This window comes from Cyprinus carpio, chromosome B13 (assembly GCF_018340385.1).
Source record: "Cyprinus carpio isolate SPL01 chromosome B13, ASM1834038v1, whole genome shotgun sequence".
NCBI lineage: Eukaryota > Metazoa > Chordata > Actinopteri > Cypriniformes > Cyprinidae > Cyprinus > Cyprinus carpio.
The window spans coordinates 17,269,458-17,288,864 of record NC_056609.1 but is presented as its reverse complement, the minus strand read 5'-3'; the positions used below and the strand labels follow the sequence as shown (position 1 = coordinate 17,288,864).

Genomic DNA, 19,407 nt, shown 5'->3' with positions numbered 1-19,407 from the left:
GAGACTTTGGATGCGGATAATGCATGTCTGGCTTTCATATTTCTGCACCCATTGACATATGCTCCTAACAATGAGAACATGAAAACCAATGAATCAGTCATTGTGTCATTCAAGTGGTTTCAACACCCAGCAGGGTTATATATAATGCTTAGAAACACATTATATGCTGCTGAGTTACTCAATCGATTTTGAAACTTTGGATTTTTTTTACTTCCTAATGAAATTTTTCTATTCACTTTTTTCAGCAATTTGGAAATACACTATTTTACTTTTTGTTTCTCTTTTTATGTCATTTCAATATTGGACTATTTTAAAATAATGATGATCATTTTAAAATTTTGCATATACAGGGATATTGCATTCACCATCAGTTAAACAAACTGCATTAATAATCAATTAGAAATTAACTACATGGGTAAAATCACTAGAAATTACCAACACCCTCCTGAGATAGAAGTTATATGACTACCATTCAAAAGTTTGGGGTCAATAATTTTTTTCCTTAAAGAAGATTCTTGCACTCACCGAAGTACAGCCAGTAATATTGTGAGTATTGTGAGTATATGAAAATAACTGTTTTGTAAATATATTTTAAACTAATTTATTCCTGTGAACGTAAAGCTGAATTTTCAGCAACCATTACTCCAGTCTTCAGTGTCACAGGATCCTTATAGATCAAACTGATTTGCTACTCAAGTAACATTATTATTTCTTATATTATCAATGTTGAAAAAAGTTTTACTGATTAATATTTTTGTGAAAAGCAGAATCATTTTTCCAGATTCTATGATAGATAGAAAGTTCAAAATAACAAATTACAATTACAAATGTCTTTACTGTAACTTGATCACTTAAAAGCTGGATAAAAGTATTAAATAAAAAAAAGAATAATACCAAAAATAAAAATAAAAAAAGTCTTCCTGATTGAATACCTCAGAACAAATAAATATTAGGTAATAATGTAAACTTTCACACAGTTTAGAGATACAGTCAGTTTTAAAGAATCTAGTAGAAACAGCCCAGAATGGATGATGCAACATCTATGACCTCTCAAGTCTGATGTTCACTTGCTTCCCTTCTGTCAAGTACACTATCGGCAGAAACTCTATGTTTCACACACAGTACACAGAGATCATAATAGACTTCTCATGAATGTTAGCTTCATTTGGCAGCCTTTAGCATTAATAAAAGCCAAACCACTGAATTATGTTCATTCAACAGTGTGATTAATACATTCAAGGAATAGTTTGGGCAAAAATGGAAATATTCACCCTCATGCCATCCAAAATCTAGAAGAGTTTGTTTCTTCATCAGAACAGATTTGGAGAAATTTAGCATTGCTTCACTTGCTCACCAATGGTTCCTCTGCAGTGAATGGGTGCCGTCAGAATGAGAGTCCAAACAGCTGATAAAAACATCATGATCCACAAGTAATCCACATGACTCCAGTCCATCAATTTACATCTTGTGAAGCAAAAAGCTGCATGTTTGTAAGAAACGAATCCATCATTAAGATGTTTCACCATCACTTCTGGCTAAAATACCAATACCAAAGACCAATAATGCTTCCTACAGTGAAAAAGTCCATCTCCTGTTGTCCACTCACAACAAAATACACCAACATAATTGTTTAGAATTGTTTTGGACTGGGTTTTTTTTCTGTTATTTCTCTCCTGATGCAGACAAGACAACTTTTTACTGGAAAAAGCAATATTATTATGGTTACAGAACTATAGTCCGAAGCAAAGTTTTTAAGTTAGAAACATCTTGGTGATGTATTTGTTTATTACAAACAGGCAGCTTGTCGATTACTTAAATTACTTGTGAATTATTATGCTGTTTTTTATCAATTGTTTGAACTAATTTCTGACGGCTTCCATTCATTGCAGTGTATCTCCAAATCTGTTCTCATCTATTTCTTGGATGGCCTGATGGAAAGTTTTCAGAATTTTCTTTTCAAGCGTCAAAGAAAATGCTTTAGAATCCTGTACAAAACAAAAACAGGAACAATCATAGGCCTTCAAGCCAACAGTGTGAGTCATTAATTTTTTAGGTAAACATTTATAGTAAAGACGTCAGTACATGGATTTTTTAACAATCTTTTTCTATATTCTGATAAAGCTCACAACATTTCTTGAAATTGTGTGGTTTATAGCCAGTATGAACTAGAGCTGCTTTCCCCAAAGAGCTGCTTTCCCCAGAGACGTCAATACCTGTGAATACAGGACACACTTGAAGACAAACTCTTCTTATGGTCTTATCTGGAAGACATGTCGTTTAAAATCATGGCTTCCTGTCTGTCTGTCTGTAGCAAACCACAATGCAGCTCCTAAACCGAAACAACAGTTCATACACAGGGACAGTGCAAGCATACCTTGGGATTTTAGTAAGTTGCATTTCATTAGAAAAAGATAACACGTTAATGACTCCATAGAGTTCTTTTGATCATATCAGATCATAAGTCCTGATGTTGTCATAACTACCATCATGAGGTAATAATCGCACAGATCTTGGTGAAAAATACTTGAGCAGATGTCAGTGAATAAAAGAAGTGACATTTGTTTATTTTACCTTCCTGGAACTAATGAAGAAGATGAAAATAAAAAACACTCACAATTTAACAATAACTAATATTTGCACATCATACTGATCAAAAATAAGCAGCGATTCTGGAAAATGTAAGGTGTTGGGATAAAATTAAAAATTGTGACCACAGTGATGCAGTTGCTGTGTAATCCTAATACACTCCTACTTATTTTCCAGTATATGCATTGTCATATCTATAAGTGCTTATGTGTTTAACATGACTTAGGTTTCGGACCTGGCTCCTAGCCAAAGCATATAAGCCTTTATCACAATATCATTATATTGTTACCAGCATTCAACACTGTGCTGAAAAGTCTTTTGTCATTTGTGCATCTACATTAGAATGATACATGTTCGGTCAGAGCATTTCTGCCCTGGAACAAAGCCAGGGTAAAACACAACAGAGCCAAGCTTCTCAGTTCCAGTCAAGCTCCTCCCCCTGTCCTCCGTCACGAGCACACACACACACACACACACACACATCGTTGCGTGATGGGAAATGGATGACACGCCTCACAGAACTGCCTTTTCTTGTGCACTGCTCTCACCAGGAGAATGAGGAAGTTCACAAGGAAAGATCACATTACAGTCTAATAATGTACTGTGTTTATGAATGGTGATTGAATGAAAGCTGCAATGCCAAGCTTTGCTATCTGGCGCCGGTGAGAGACAGTGATTTCTTTGCTATAAAGAAAGGCAATTCAGAAAATGACTGATAAAAACTTTCCCCCAAAAAACAAAAAGGTAGACTCATATATACTAAAATTTGAAAATAAAGTTGTAAATAAAAAGGATTTATTGGAGTGTATTTAGTAAGAATATACTATAGGCCTACTTTTTTATAACCACGATTTCTTTTTTTTTATGATACCAGTATAGCATGCGTATATGCCCGTTTATAATAGATATAATAAATAAATAATTTCCACAGAGCTGTAATTACTTAGATGCTTGTTCGCGAAACAGTGGTTATGCAGTAAATGTTAATATTGTTTAGGGAAGTTTAAATTAGTGGATCTTTTAAGGCTGCTTTATTTCATTCATGTAGTTCTATAGCGGCAAGCTTAAACTGCAAACCAACACCAACACTTCAGACGCTGTGATATCGGTAAAACCGATTATCGGTCAATCTTCTAGTTTAATTCAGTGTGTTACATGCATTTCTTTGTTATTTTTTGTCAAATTGACTAGCAACATCTTAGGGAAAATTGCAGTTGCACCAATTTTTTTCAGTGTAGAAACATTAATGATTGAATCTGAAAATTTTATAGAAGCTACACAAAATTATTTGAGTAGCAGATGAAACACGCCACTTTCACATTATTCTGATCTAAAGGTCTAAAGCAAAGGTCACAAAGCCCATTCAGAATCACTTCAGCAATACAACTGTGTATTCAAGGGTACTCATTAAACAGTTTTGCTTGGAGAAAGAGAGACGTGTAAGTGAACTGAAGGTCTGTCTAATTACATATTGCCTGTGTGTTTGACTGAAATGCTTACCTCATGTGCAATGAATCTCAGATTTCAGCACAGAGGGAAAATCCCTATAACCCTACAGAGAGTCCTGCATTAGAACAGTCTGTGCTTGCTGATCTGATCTGAGCTAAAACTGATACATACTGAATTTATCACTATTCCATTCTTAAATTCCATTCATACTTAATGTATTTTCTTCATTCAGTGCCACACCTCCAAACACTTTCACTCTCATACACACTCTTATACTCACTTTGAAAACAGCATATAACAAGCTAAAACACATGTAGACAGACTTACAGTACATACTAAGTTACATACACCAGACATAACCAGAAAATTTTGCGCTGTGTGCTTTTGAGAGTGAAATAGTTTGGCAGACACTTTTGCAAAAAGCAACATGATGCATTTAAAGTTTAGCCTGTATCACAAAAGTTACATTTTAAACTTTTACAACTTTTAAAACTTTTCCAACTTAACTGAAGTAAATTAATTAGATTAATAAGATATAATAACGATTTATTAAAATGTATTTTGTGTAAAATACATCCAGTGTTACAAAATAATCAACAAAACATAAGACATTAAAACTTTTACAAATTAATTAATTGTATAAATTGGTTATAAAAGCAACAAGAAATATATTTATATTGAATGAAATACTATAAAAATGTATAAAATTAATGACAATTTTGATTTCAATTTAATACAATTTTAATAAACATTTATTTGCTTATTTAATGATTAATTGGTTGGACTATTTAGCAAAATATTTATGAAATAAAATATTATATTAAAATTTAAATAAAAAACAACTTTTATCTTAATTGAAGTAATTTAAATAGATTAATAAGACTGCGATTTTATTAAAAAGTGTAATACATCCAGTCTAATAAAATTAATGTCAAAACATAGTTTGTCAGTTTGTTTACAGCTGAATTAATTGCAGAAAATGGCTAAAATATGACGATGATAATGACGACGACGACGACAACAACAATAATAATAGTAATATCCATGAGAGAAATATTATGAAGAATATATTATGAAAGAAAAAAATATCATTTCTGTAGCAGTTTAATTAAAATATTTATTTATTTATTTATTTATTTATTTATTTATTTATCATAACTATATAGCTCCAGCTAAATCTTTAGCTAAGCCTTGTCTTGTGTTAAATAGTTTATTTATTTAAATTTTTTTTGTACAGACAATATGTCCTGCCCCCTCTCCAACTAGCTGCATCTGACCACAGAGCACCTGCTCGTACTGTTGGTCAAACCCAACTGCGTCAGTCTGTGGGCTGGGGAGTGGGTTGAAGAGGGAGAAGGTGTTAACAGCTCAAAATGTCACCGCTGGCCCCGTACTCAACAAAACGACGGCCCCTCGATCTCACTCTCCCACATGCCATGACGTCATCTGAGGACATACTCTTGAGCTCCTCCTGTCATTTTTGAATTGAGTCCCACACAATGACATCACAAGACACATTTCTAGCTCCGCTAATGACACATTTGAGGGGTACCAGGGGCAAAGGGGCCCTTAGAACTAACCACAAGATTTAAACACAACATAAACTCGATACTTTCACCAACTTGTACAGATAGTTTCAAGTCACATGCTTTACTTCTGCTTTTCAACAGAGCTCACCATCAAAGAGGAACAACATTAATACCGTGTCTTTAAAAAGAACAGCATAGGGAACTTAGAAATTCTCTATCTTTATATTGTTATCTCATGCAAACACTAAAATATTACATTTTTATAAAGCGTGCTAGACTACTGTGTTTCCGCTTGTTGTAAAGAGGGTACACTCTCTAGAAGACTAAAATAAACTTCATGAACTCCAATGATGTTTTGATCTCGCGCTCAGACGCTTTACTTATTGAAGTCGAACACAAACATTATCATTTGAGAACGAGCAGTGTGTCGTTCACAGTGCTGCCATCACGGAAAAAATAAGTGGAAACGAAAACATCACAGACATTTCAAAACTGTCCGTATGCATGAGTGAAAAGGGTTGAGGATGACCTCTGTTGGTCATGGGTTTACAGCACATAACACGAGCTCCTACGCACATTACGCACCGGTGGTGCCCCCAACAGGCTCCTTCAGTGACAACAGGATGTAAGAAATGTAGTCTTCAACTTTTAATGGAAAGAAAAATTTAAAATTCTATTAGGGGAATAAGGAAAATATTTAACCTGGTTCTCTGTTATTTATACAAAGAGGACAAATTTCTACTAATAGATTTATTACATAAAACATTTTTAAGTAGCTTAATTTTAACTTTAAGTATTTTTTTCTTATTATTTTAATAAGATAAAATAACGATTTAATGCAAAGTATTGTGTGTATTAGTGTAAAGTATTCCTTTACCTCAAAGTTATTTGTAGTTTTTAATAAAGGAAAATATTTAATCTGATTCTCTGATGTTTATATAAAGAGGCCACATTTCTACTTATACACTTTAATCTTAACTGAAGTAATTATTTTTATTTTAATAAGACAAATTAATGATTTAATACAAAGTATTGGGCCTATGATATTAAAATCTATCCAGTGTAATAAAATGTATATTTATGGTGTCAGGAGACAGACAAAGAGAGAGATTTCCTTTTTAAAAATGTGTTCAATAGTTGCTTGTTATTTATTAATTTTTATTGCTATTTTCTTTACTCAGCTACTTTATTTTGTACTGATACTTTGTCATGTTTGAACAGACATTTCAGATTTCATGAACAGACTGTCATAACTGATGCATTTCCACAATAATTAACTTCATAAATCTGGAAATGTATGTATGTGTATGTATGTATGTATGTATGTATGATTGATTGATTGAATGATTGATTGATTGATTGATTGATTGATTGATTGATTGATTGATTATTTTTTATCTGCATTAAATTACACACAAAGTCAACACTGCTTTGCTGTGGTTTCTAATGCAATTTGTTATTGATATTTCCTAGTTTACTCTCGCTCTCTTGCTCTCTGTATGTGCATAATATATATACAGCATTAAACTATGCAGGAAAGGTGTACTCAAGTATGAAGTATGTTCAAAAGTTAATGTAGCAGAGTGAGGTATAGGTCCAGTATGATTGGCTGGCGTTACCCAAACAGGTGACCTATCAGTGTTTATACTTCATCATGATTGGTCAATTGGGTAAGTTTCATGAGCCTATTAGTGCCTGTGTTATGAATATAAAAGAGGGAAGTGTTTGGCTGCTAGGGATGCATCATCTTTAGTACCGCTCCTTTGTGGCATGTGGCGCTTTGAATGAGTGACAGCAGTTGGGTTATCCTCCTGTCTGTCATGCGTGCTGGTTGTTAGCCAGTTTTCGGGTTAGTCCCTGTTCTTTTTTTGTTTTTGTTTTTTAAAAAAAGCTCTTTGCCTGTTGGAGGCTAAATGGAGAGGCTTATGACCTTTTGTTTTTAGTCATGGGCCTGCAAGTGTGTGTGTGTGTGTGTGTGTGTGTGTGTGTGTGTGTGTGTGTGTGTGTGTGTGTGTGTGTGTGTGTGTGTGTGTGTGTGTGTGTGTAAAACTTATGTTGGGGTGTTCTCTTTTTCTTTCGGTTCTGGCAGGTTTGATTGTATGTCCAGGGGTTTCCAATGATCTTAACTGAAGCCTAACAAACATCAACTCACTGCTCTGCTCTTGTTTTGTTATAGTTTTAACAGGTGTTGTTTTTTTTCCCTCACAAGTGTATATGTGTCATTGAGTGAGGGGTAGAAATCTGAGTGTCTTTGCTGGCCTCCTCTGTCTTTATTTTTGTTATCTTATTGTTTTGTATCTTACTGGTACTGATACTTGTGATGTATTGAGACCTTGTGAAGTGTTGGATTTGTTTTATTGTATGTTAATAAAGTGATTTTTGTTTCTCTAAATATTGGTAATTTTCAAACACCTGACCACTTCCTGCCACATTAAGATTGTTTAGTTCAGTATTCCCAATGACACCCTAACTGCATCTGGCATGGTTAGCCTACAGCGATAATCCCCTGGCTCTCTCTCTCTCTATATATATATAACATGCTAACTCAGAATCCTTATCTGTTTACTAACCATTATTACTTTTCTTGGGAAACAAAACACTTTTAAATTGAAAGAAATTAGGCTAGGAGGAAGTTGTTTGCCCCTGGACAAAGGCCGTTTATCTGGAAAAGTGAAAAACAAACATAGCAACATGTTAAAAACTGACTCGAGGATCACCTGAAATGTCCTTTTCATTATTTCAAAATACTCATAAATCATATAGCAGCCAGTCTTTACTTGTACTGTAGGCCATTCTGCGGAGGTGCTACTGTTCTTTAAGTTATAACTCTATCCTTTAATGTAAATCAAATATTGACATTGTGCTTCCACGTTGCTCGTTTTGTCTGCACTTGTTCCACTTTTTGGGAATGCTGAGAATGTGATCCATAGTCCTGGAGAGCACAGCGCATATGCGCGAGCCCCCCTTGCCAGGAATCTGGATTTGGGAGTGGCACATACCAAATTTTGGGATTTGGCTCTTCCATACATGGTAAAACTTCAATATAAGATGACGTAACGATCCACCCCTAAACAAACATAGGAAATAAGCTCTTATCAGCACAGAGACCTGACATTATTCGTTCACTCCTGAGGAAGCTCCGCCCAGGTACGGTCTCTTCAACGTGAACGCCCTGTCCCGCTACAGTTAACGTTACTCCAAACTGCAGAGTTCATAACGTAGTTTACACTGCACTAGTTTAGTATATCCAGTCATTTAGTATACGTGTTGTTGGTATAATGCCTTTACGAGTTGTTTTACAAGGTCCCGGACCGTGGGGCTTCCGTCTGGTCGGGGGGAAAGATTTCGAACAACCTCTGACTATCTCGAGGGTAAGGAATTAACTTTGGATTTGTTAATCATTTAGCACAGAGGTAAAGTGGCTTTCATAGACATTACTAGGCCAACATATTATACTCCACAGACTGGTTAAACTTTATGAAAACGCGTCACGCCTGAATACAGCAGCAGCAGCATCCAACAGAAACGCACGTGAACGCTAAGGATCTGAACTTCAGTCTCGCAGTGTGTCGAGCACTTTGATTAAAATGCCCAGGCGCCAGTCTCGTATAACAATTTAGCGAATAACTAGCTCATCTTGACGCAAAATCAGGTTCTTTCGCAAACTGGTTCTGTAGGTGATTCCATATGTTTTCGCAGATTCGTGTTCATTCACCTAAATGTACTAATTTCAACACATTACAAGTATTCGTGGCATGAATGCATGTTATAATGGTAATCTGACACTCAAGCGTGCGTTTCAAACTTGTACTTCCAACCGCGACAAGATGATTGTCATCTTTTTTTAAAGGGGCACTCAGTACTTTTGTTAACTGAAAGTTGCACACATAAAGAAATACTACTTTTAAAAAATATAGAAATATTATTAAAATGTTGTTCACTTGCATTAGTAGCCTACAAGACTGCCGTTATCAGATTTCTAGAATAAGCTATTTTATTTTACATGGAGTGGGTCTCCCTTTCATGGGTGCCACCATGTTGAGATCACATGACCAATAGTGGTTTTTCATATATAGCACATCCTGCCAACACTCAATGTAAAACTTAAAGCCTGATCACACCAAGAACGATAACTATAACAAATATATTAGTGTCCACAACAATGCATAGAAATGTTATGTTTATTGTAACGGTGTTACTGCAGTTATGTCATCTGTGTTTCTACTGATATCGTTCCTCTGTGTCTCTGATTCCTATTCTTATAGAATTAGAACTTAATTAAACTTTTTAGTTACAGTTATAAAGTTACCAATATAGTTACCATCCTTGATGTGAACGGCCCTGTAGTCAGGGTTGGATCCAAGAGTGTCCAGAAAATAAATAAACAGTGTGAAGTGGAAGCAGTTCATAAACAAACATTGTGCGTTCTAGTTGATATAAACCAATTGTGCCGTTGGGATGAATAAGATCCAGCTAAAAGTTAATAAAAACTCGCTGAGTGCATGTTTAACTATAACGTTTTTCTCAGGAACAAGGTGCACACACCCTGACACTTTATAGAGGAAGTCATCATGTAAGAAGTAAAAGCTACACCGAAGAGAAGTTATCGTCAAAAATTCTGCCATATTCTTTTAAGTTTATATTTGGGTATGAAAAACTACACAGTTTTATTCTAAAGCCTTTTAGGTTATGATGATGATGACCAGTTTTGACTTTTTCAGGTGACCCCCGGAAGCAAAGCGGCTCAAGCTGACCTTTGTATGGGGGACATGATCCTGGCCATAGATGGAGAGTCAACAGAGGGCATGACTCACCTGGAAGCACAGAATAAAATCAAAGCTTGTGTGGAGGAAATGGTGCTTTCCATTGACAGGTGACCCATTACTTTTGCAAAGGGGAACATGCAGTGGTTTGTCTGAATGTATTGTTAGCTGAGAGTATGTAGAGCGCCCATAAAAGTGTGATAAAATGAAACATCTTCCAAAAACAAACAGAAATGTAGGCTTTTATTAAATTCTTCCTGACATTGTAGACTAAATAATATTAACCATTAGGATGCTATTACTCCACTGGTCCTTGTACTGAGGTCCTCTATTACGTTTAAGTGCATTTAAAAAAAAAAAAAAAAAAAAAGGAAAACCTGAATCCTGAGTTGGAGGTTGGCAATTGACTCATTGATGCCGTGGAAGATAATGGCATACAATGTAAACTGTTGCTGGTTCTAATTTTCAGCTCTTTTTTACTAAAGTCCATCACAAGTCATTCTCACAGTTTCATACATATCCTCATCTGTGTTAGTCAGCTTGATGAAGTCACGTTGGTAACAAGTCTAAATCTGCAGAATTTGCAACAACACTGTTCAATATATGACAGACAACCCAATGTGTTGTTATGCCATGCAAACTTGTGCAATACATGATCAGTAAAATTGCATCAACTTGCCTGAAACTCCCATACTGGGCCCAGGCTTTTTTTTATTCATTATTATTATTGCTGAGCAATGATGATTTTATATTTTTACTTTAATCGTTTACTGATTCACTGTATGAAGTTTTTCATTTTTTGCTTTTTGTAGATCAGAGTCGAAAATGTGGTCCCCACTGGTCACTGAAGAAGGAAAGACCAATCCATACAAGATGAATCTGGCCAATAAAGAAACACAGGTGTGTTTTAGCTCTGCTTATCTGGGAGCTGAGGGGGTTTTAAACGGACCCTTGATCATTTGCAATGAGCTTTAAAGACCTTCATAGTGCATGAGACCGTCATACATAACAGAACCATAGCTGTTAAACAAATAAAGGCACGGCACCATAGGCTGCCAAAGTGAAGTCATTGTTTATTTCCTAACAAGCCTTATCCATGGAGACCAGTAGGTTTATCATCCAAAACCATGACGCAAGACCCACATCCTGCAGGCTATGTTGGAAATTTAGGGTCAGAATGTGAATGATCATAGGAAGTGTGTGGAGCTTGACTACATAGTTTGGGTGTTAATAATGTTTCCCAATTTAAGCAGAGAGAGAAACTTAATGAGAAACAACTGTTAAATATGTTGTAAACAGAGGAAAGTTTCACAATGTCATAAAAACCTTAGTCATTAGTGTCGAAAACATTTCCGTTTCTGTTTTTTCCTGTTGTTACTGTAAATGGTCTTTTTTTCACATCAACTTGGTTATAATATCTACAGTTATAAAACAAAGTAATGATTGATTCTCAAACCATTTTTCTGGTCTGAATAGTTATGTATAACTGCAATTCTTATGAAATGATCTTTGGCTTTGCTTTTGTGTCATTCCAAGTTTTTATGACTGTATTTCTTTTGTGGAAAACAAAGGCAGATATTTTGATGAATGATTTTCTTCATACAGTCAAGTCAGTAGAGTCCAAAACAATATTAGAGTCCACTGATATTTTTTTCATTATATGGAGGAGAAAAAAAAATAAAAAGGAGAAGAAAGTAAGTCAGACAGGTTTGGAATGACATGAGGGTGAGTAAATTCTCAAAGAATTTTTGGGTGAAATAACCTTTTCAAGTTACAGTTCTCTCTTCTGTTTTGAGATTTGTACTCTAATAGTTCCTGCTCTTTTTTTCTGTAGGATGTGAAACATATAGGCTCTGCTCATAACAGGAGCGCCATGCCTTTCAATTCTGGCAGTCCAAGGTTGGTCACCAACATGTACAATAACCCCTCTGGCCTGTATTCCTCTGAGAACATTAAGAGTTTTAACAGTGCAGTGGATGATGTCCAGACTTCTGCTGCCTCCAATGAAGCCAGTAGGAAGTAAGCATGATACACACCTCACTAACATACTTGACACAAAGATATGTGGTACAACTATCTTACAGGAAATGATATTACAGAGTCCTCTCGGTAACCTGCAGACCTTAATGACTGAACATGATGATGTGACACAACAAGGCAAGGCTAGGTCAGATTGTAACTTTTTTTGGAAGAAGTCTCTTATGTTCACCAAAGCTGCAAAAATACAATAGAAGTAAATATTATTACAATTTAAAATAAGTGTTTTCTGTTTTGTTTTGTTTTTTTAATGTAATTTATTTCTGGGAAGACAAAGCCGAATTTTCAGCAGCTATAACTCCAGCTTTCATTGTCACATCATCCTTTGGAAATCATATTCATATGCTCAAGAAGCATTTCTTGGAAAAAAAGTTGTTCTGATTTGATCTTTTTTTAATATAATGTTTTTATGCAAACCATGATACATTGTGTTCAATATTCTTTGATGAGTAGAAGTTCAAAACAAATCTTAGTTACACCAAATGACATTTCAACTTTTCTTGAAAATGTAGTTTTTCAAAAGTGTTTTTCTACTTATCATGAACAATTATGCATCATCATGTGCTACACTCGTTCCAGTTCTGTGTTGTATTAGTATAGTTATTTGAATTCATGTCTGTCAGGGATGAAACTAGGCAGTTGGCATTGAGTTTAATAATATAATGCTTTTGAGATAACATTGTTTGTCTTGTGGCTGTCATCAGTGTGACCTTTTGCATGTTTTATAGCCCAGATCCCTGTAGACCTGGCCAGCCAAAGCCTGCGTTAGCTGCAGACTCTGAGGTGTACAAAATGCTGCAGGAGAATCAAGATTTCAATGAGCCTCCTCGCCAGTCTGCCTCTTTTAAAGTTCTGCAGGAGATCCTGGAAACCGGTATAATTTCATACACACCTTGTGTACTGTACTACATTGTGTCTGTATTGCCCATAGGTCACCAGGCCTCAGCTTCTGTTGACAAAATGGGTGTCTGTGATCCTGGTCATTCGTAATTATCAGTTTCTAAAGCCATGCCTGTGGCTACAGCAGTGAAACACATTTTGCATCAGTTTTTTGGGCCTATAAAAGAAAGCCTTCACATTAAATGGATTTCTGTGCCTTTGTCAGGTGATACAGATAAACCCTCAGGCTTCAGAAGTGTCAAGGCTCCCAACACAAAAACTGGAGCCTCAGTTGGGAATCCTGAAAAGCTCTCTCTTTGTGACAAATGTGGTTCAGGGATTGTGTAAGTTTCACTTTTTTGGTTTATTTTTCTGTGAAAAGTTTTAAAGAGATGCATCTTAGAACAGTTGCATGTACTTTACTGTGTAGTGCAGTTGTGATGTTATGCCATCTAGTGGAACATTTTGGAACTCAATCTTTTTATATAATTCCTGTGGAATTTGCTCTCTGTTAATTATTTCACTATAATTGTATGATTTTTTTGCAAACGTGTTCCTAAATAACTTTTTTCTCTTTATTTGGTTATAAAGAGGAATGATGGTCAAACTTCGAGATAAATTTCGCCACCCAGAATGCTACGTCTGCACTGACTGCGGGATCAATCTTAAGCAAAAAGGACACTTTTTTGTTGAGGACAAGATTTACTGCGAGAAACACGCACGTGAGCGCGTCACTCCTCCAGAGGGTTATGATGTCGTCACCGTTTTTCCAAAGTAGAATGTTTCCCCAGTCTACTATAAAACTGCACATTCACTTATGTGGGGAATTCCTTTGGAAATCTGTAACATTTTATGTGGATAGTCTTCCAGTGGGGCTGCTTTGTTGCCAATATGAATGTTTATGAAAACTCTTACATACTCAGAAGTGCATAGATATAAATGGACTTTGGCAACAGTAATCAGGAAATTGTGATTAGACATCACCTGAATATGTGAATATAGAGTCTATCCCAATTAAGTGCTAATGTTATCATACATTCCAATGCCTTCTTCATTCCATGCATTTATCTCATTGTGTAAAAGGCTCCTTTTATTGGTGCTAGGGTAGCTTAAGACCACTTATTGCATTTGCATATTTTCATAAAGTTTTAAACTGATAATTGAATTGTATGTAATCATGGCTGTATTCCCCACGCACACTAGTATGTAAAAACTATTCCATTTTTGTATATTGTCTTTTGGATTCTCCATGTTTTTGTATGAAAATAACATGTTCAGCCTTGCTAGAAAAATAAAATGTTGCATATCCATTGTTACATTTCTGTATGGTTTATTTCTTTGTAAATTCTTGTAGGTTTTTTTTTAGAAATGTTTATTAATTTGAATCATGCTGGCCTTTCAATAAAAGCCTTTCTGCAAAAGCAAAAAGCATTATAATTATAACAGAATAGTAAATGACAAAATACTGTAGTGTTGTATTGTAAACATCAATCCACTCCTACTTCAGTCAGAGTACAATATAGTTGTTTTGCAGCTGTAACAAGTCTTGTAAAAGTGAACCTAATTATTCAGTTATTTGAAGAATATAGTAATTGACCAACATGGCTAATTAACAGAACATTTACATTACATTACTACATATGCAATACATGAACACCAAGCTAAATGATAATGGGTAAAATCATCTAGAACTCCTTGAGTTATTGTTAACGAAAATTTTAAGCTATACAGTCATGGGCAAAAATATGGGCACCCTTGGTAAATATGATCAAAGGAGGCCGTGAAAATTAATCTGCATTGTTAATCCTTTTGATCTTTTATTTGAAAAATTCACAAAAATCTAACCTTTCATTGGATAATAAGAATTTAAAATGGGGGGAAATATCATTATGAAATAAACGTTTTCCTCTAATTCACATTGACCACAATTAACGGCACCCTTTTATTGAATTCTTTTTTAAACATACATTTGCAAGTTTAACAGCTCTAAATTTTCTCCTATAAGGCCTGATGAGGTTAGAGAACACCTGACAAGAGATCAGAGACCATTCCTTCATCCAGAATCACTTCAGACCCTTTAGATTCCCAGCTCCATGATGGTGCTTCTCCTCTTCAGTTCACCACACTCATATTCTGTAGGGTGCAGGTCAGGGAACTGGAATGGCCATAGCAGAAGCTTGATTTTGTGCCCAGTAACCCATTTTTGTGTTGTTTTTGATGTTTGTTTTTGGATTATTGTACGGTTGGATGATCCAAACATGGTCCATTATAAGATTTCTAACAGAGTCAGTGACTTTGATTTTTTATCTGTTGGTATTTGATAGAATCAAAGATGCCATGTATCTAAACAAGATGTCCAGGACCTCCAGCAGAAATATAGGCCCACAACATCAAAAATACAGCAGTATATTTCATTGTACACATGGGGTACTTTCACCAAACCCATCTTGAGCGTTTGCTGCTAAAAAGCTCATTTTTTAGTTTCATCTGACCATAGAAGTCAGTCCCATTTGAAGTTCCAGTTGTGTCTGATAACTGAATATGCAGGAGTTTGTTTTTGGATGAGCTAGGAGAATTTTTCTTGAAACCCTCCCAAACAACATGTGGTCATGTAGGTGCTGTTTGACCATTTTTTTAAAGATTTTCCGACACCGAGACTCAACTATTTTCTGCAGTTCTCCAGCTGTGGTCCTTGGAGAGTCTTTAGCCACTCAAACTGACCTCCTCACCATGCATTAGGACGATATAGACACACGTCCTCTTCCAAGCAGTTTTGTAACATTTTCTGTTGATTGGAAATTCTTAATTATTGCCCTGATGGTGGAAATGGGAATTATCACTGCTCTAGCTCTTTTCTTAAAGCCAGTTCACAAATTTCTGAAGCTCAATTATCTTTTGCTGCACATCAGAAATATATTCTTTGGTTTTTCTCATTGTGATGGATGATTAAGGGCATTTGGGCTTATTTTTCCCTCCTATTTATATTTCTGTGAAACAGGAAGCCTTGGATGTATAATTTCATGTTCATAATCACCCTGGAGTGCTCAAAATTGTGAATATGAATGGGAATATACTTCAGAGATATTTTATTCATAAGAATTTGTAGGGGTGCCAATAATTGTGTCTAACGTGTATTTGAGAAAAACATTTATTTCATAATGATGCCCCCCCCCCCCCCCCCCCCCCATTTTAAATTCTTATTATCCAATGAAAGGTTAGATTTTTCTGATTTTTTCAAATAAAAGATCAAAAGGATTAACAATGCAGATTAATTTTCACAGCCTCCTTTGATCATATTTACCAAGGGTGCCCATATTTTTGCCCATGACTATATATATGAATTTATATGTATTATATATGATGAGTTCAGATGCAAAAGCCTCTAAGTGCCTCAGAAATTCTCTTCCAAAATGAGCATTTTTCTCAGGCTCCATATATGTTTGTGTTTAGTTATTTCACTTTAATAGTAATGAAAAGAATGAAGAGTATCTTTCAGTATCTTATTGAAAACATTTAATTTTAATGATTCAGTGCTTGCCAAACACAAGTTACTTCCTTTTTTACTTTTAATGAAAAACAGATGTCTTTATGGTATTGTTTGCAACTCTGTTACGGACAAATTAGCCAATGTGTAGAAATAACAATAAATCATAACAGGAAAAATCCTTCTTGTTTCATTAGACAAACAGTCCTTACATTCCATCACTTGAAACTCAGATAATATTTCACCTATGCATACCTTAAAAATAATTTTAAAAAATACCTGTGTCTTCACGGTACCATCCAATTGGAGCAAATATTTTTCATCTAAAAAAAATTTTTTTATATACAATATCCATTTAAAAAAGAAATGCAAATGAAATATCATAAGGGTGCAAAAATAAATCAATAAAGTTTATTAGATTTTAAACAACATTTTTTTTTTTTTTTTTTGGTGAAAATAGTTCATAAACAGAGTTGACCCTTTAAGTAACAGAATTGTCAGCATTGTTACTCTAACTTGGTAACAGAGTTTGATGGTAACAGAATTTACCATTTTGTTTATTTTTTTGCCAAAAACTCTACTTACTAGCATAAATGCTAATAGCACATGGCACTACTGAAATCATGATTAAAAGACTTTTAAATAACACAAAGTGTGATCAATGAAAAAATATTTTTTCCTTTTGATATTGTGGTAACAGATTTGACACTTTATAAAATAAAAAAACTTTTTAGATTAAAATATTTTCTTATTGAGAGCACATAGACTTTTCAGTGCTTCAGATCTTAAAAGTGAGGGAAAGTGGCATCATTTCCTGTATCTTGCATAGTTGTGGGAGAAAATTCCACTAATTTAAAGGCAATATGGTACGGTAACAGAGCCGAGTTGACACAAGATTTACGAACACACATTTTTATAAAAAAAAAAAAAAATTTAATGTTGGAGAATTAGGTAAATGACTCTATAGGGCTTTTATAAATAAAATGAATGAAATATTACCAAAAGAAAAGTACAATAAAACACAATGAAAAAAAAACACAATGATACATGATGGGAAAAAATGCAATGACTAATTCGGACAACAAGAAATCATGATTTTCAGCTATTTAAGACACTTTTTGCAAAACATATTATATTGTTATGGACTGTAGCAATTAGTAATGCAGTATTAAAATGAAAAAAAAAAAGCAGAAAAAAAAATATTGACTTCGGAAACCAAATGTACCTGCAATTATAGAATCACTCATATATATATATATATATATATATATATACAGGTGCATCTCAATAAATTAGAATGTCGTGGAAAAGTTCATTTCAGTAATTCAACTCAAATTGTGAAACTCGTGTATTAAATAAATTCAGTGCACTCAGACTGAAGTAGTTTAAGTCTTTGGTTCTTTTAACTGTGATGATTTTGGCTCACATTTAACAAAAACCCACCATCTCAACAATTTAGAATATGGTGACATGCCAATCTGCTAATCAACTCAAAACACCTGCAAAGGTTTCCTGAGCCTTCAAAATGGTCTCTCAGTTTGGTTCACTAGGCTACACAATCATGGGGAAGACTGCTGATCTGACAGTTGTCCAGAAGACAATCATTGACACCCTTCACAAGGAGGGTAAGCCACAGACATTCATTGCCAAAGAAGCTGGCTGTTCACAGAGTGTTGTATCCAAGCATGTTAACAGAAAGTTGACAAGAATCAAAAAGTTCTCAAGAAAAAAATGTAACCATGGTTCCCTGAAACGCAGCCTTATCAGGCAAAATCGATTCAAGAATTTGAGTGAACTTTACAAGGAATGGACTGAGGCTGGGGTCAAGGCATCAAGAGCCACCACACACAGACGTGTCAAGGAATTTGGCTACAGTTGTGGTATTCCTCTTGTTAAGCCACTCCTGAACCACAGACAATGTCAGAGGCGTCTTACCTGGGCTAAGGAGAAGAAGAACTGGACTGTTGCCCAGTGGTCCAAAATCCTCTTTTCAGATGAGATCAAGTTTTGGAAACCAAGGTCCTAGAGTCTGGAGGAAGGGTGGAGAAGTTCATCGCCCAAGTTGCTTGAAGTCCAGTGTTAAGTTTCCACAGTCTGTGATGATTTGGGGTGCAATGTCATCTGCTGGTGTTGGTCCATTGTGTTTTTTTGAAAACCAAAGTCACTGCACCCGTTTAGCAAGAAATTTTGGAGCACTTCATGCTTCCTTCTGCTGACCAGCTTTTTGAAGATGCTAATTTCATTTTCAAGCAGGATTTGGCACCTGCCCACACTGCCAAAAGCACCAAAAGTTGGTTAAATGACCATGCTGTTGGTGTTCTTGACTGGTCAGCAAACTCACCAGACCTGAACCCCAGAGAGAATCTATGAGGTATTGTCAAGAGGAAAATGAGAAACAAGAAACTAAAAAATGCAGATGAGCTTAAGGCCACTGTTAAAGAAACCTGGGCTTCCATACCGATCACCTCCATGCCACGCCGAATTGAGGCAGTAATTAAAGCAAAAGCAAAAAAAAAAGCAAAAGGAGCCCCTACCATGTATTGAGTACATGTACAGTAAATGAACATACTTTCTAGAAGGCCAACAATTCACTAAAAAAATTTGAAAAAAAAAATGTATTGGTCTTATGTAGTATAATTTGTTGAGATTTGTTGGGTTTTTGTTAAATGTGAGCCAAAAT

At 35.2% G+C, this 19,407-nt stretch overlaps 1 protein-coding gene across 1 annotated transcript; it reads left to right on the top strand.

The window, feature by feature from the left end:
• Positions 1-8,679: 8,679 nt before the first annotated feature.
• LOC109064247 (PDZ and LIM domain protein 1-like) lies at positions 8,680-14,559 on the top strand. Its single transcript, XM_019081242.2, has 7 exons — positions 8,680-8,935; positions 10,286-10,437; positions 11,140-11,227; positions 12,162-12,346; positions 13,093-13,238; positions 13,470-13,587; positions 13,835-14,559. Exons 1-7 carry the CDS (start codon positions 8,843-8,845, stop codon positions 14,019-14,021), a joined length of 969 nt encoding a protein of 322 aa, XP_018936787.1. The 5' UTR covers positions 8,680-8,842; the 3' UTR covers positions 14,022-14,559.
• Positions 14,560-19,407: the final 4,848 nt, after the last annotated feature.

Coding starts and splice junctions, on each gene's coding strand:
- LOC109064247 (XM_019081242.2), top strand. CDS start 8,843: ATGCCTTTACGAGTTGTTTTACAAGGTCCCGGACCGTGGGGCTTCCGT. Junction 8,936..10,285: donor AACCTCTGACTATCTCGAGG/GTAAGGAATTAA, acceptor TGACTTTTTCAG/GTGACCCCCGGAAGCAAAGC. Junction 13,239..13,469: donor GCAGGAGATCCTGGAAACCG/GTATAATTTCAT, acceptor TGCCTTTGTCAG/GTGATACAGATAAACCCTCA.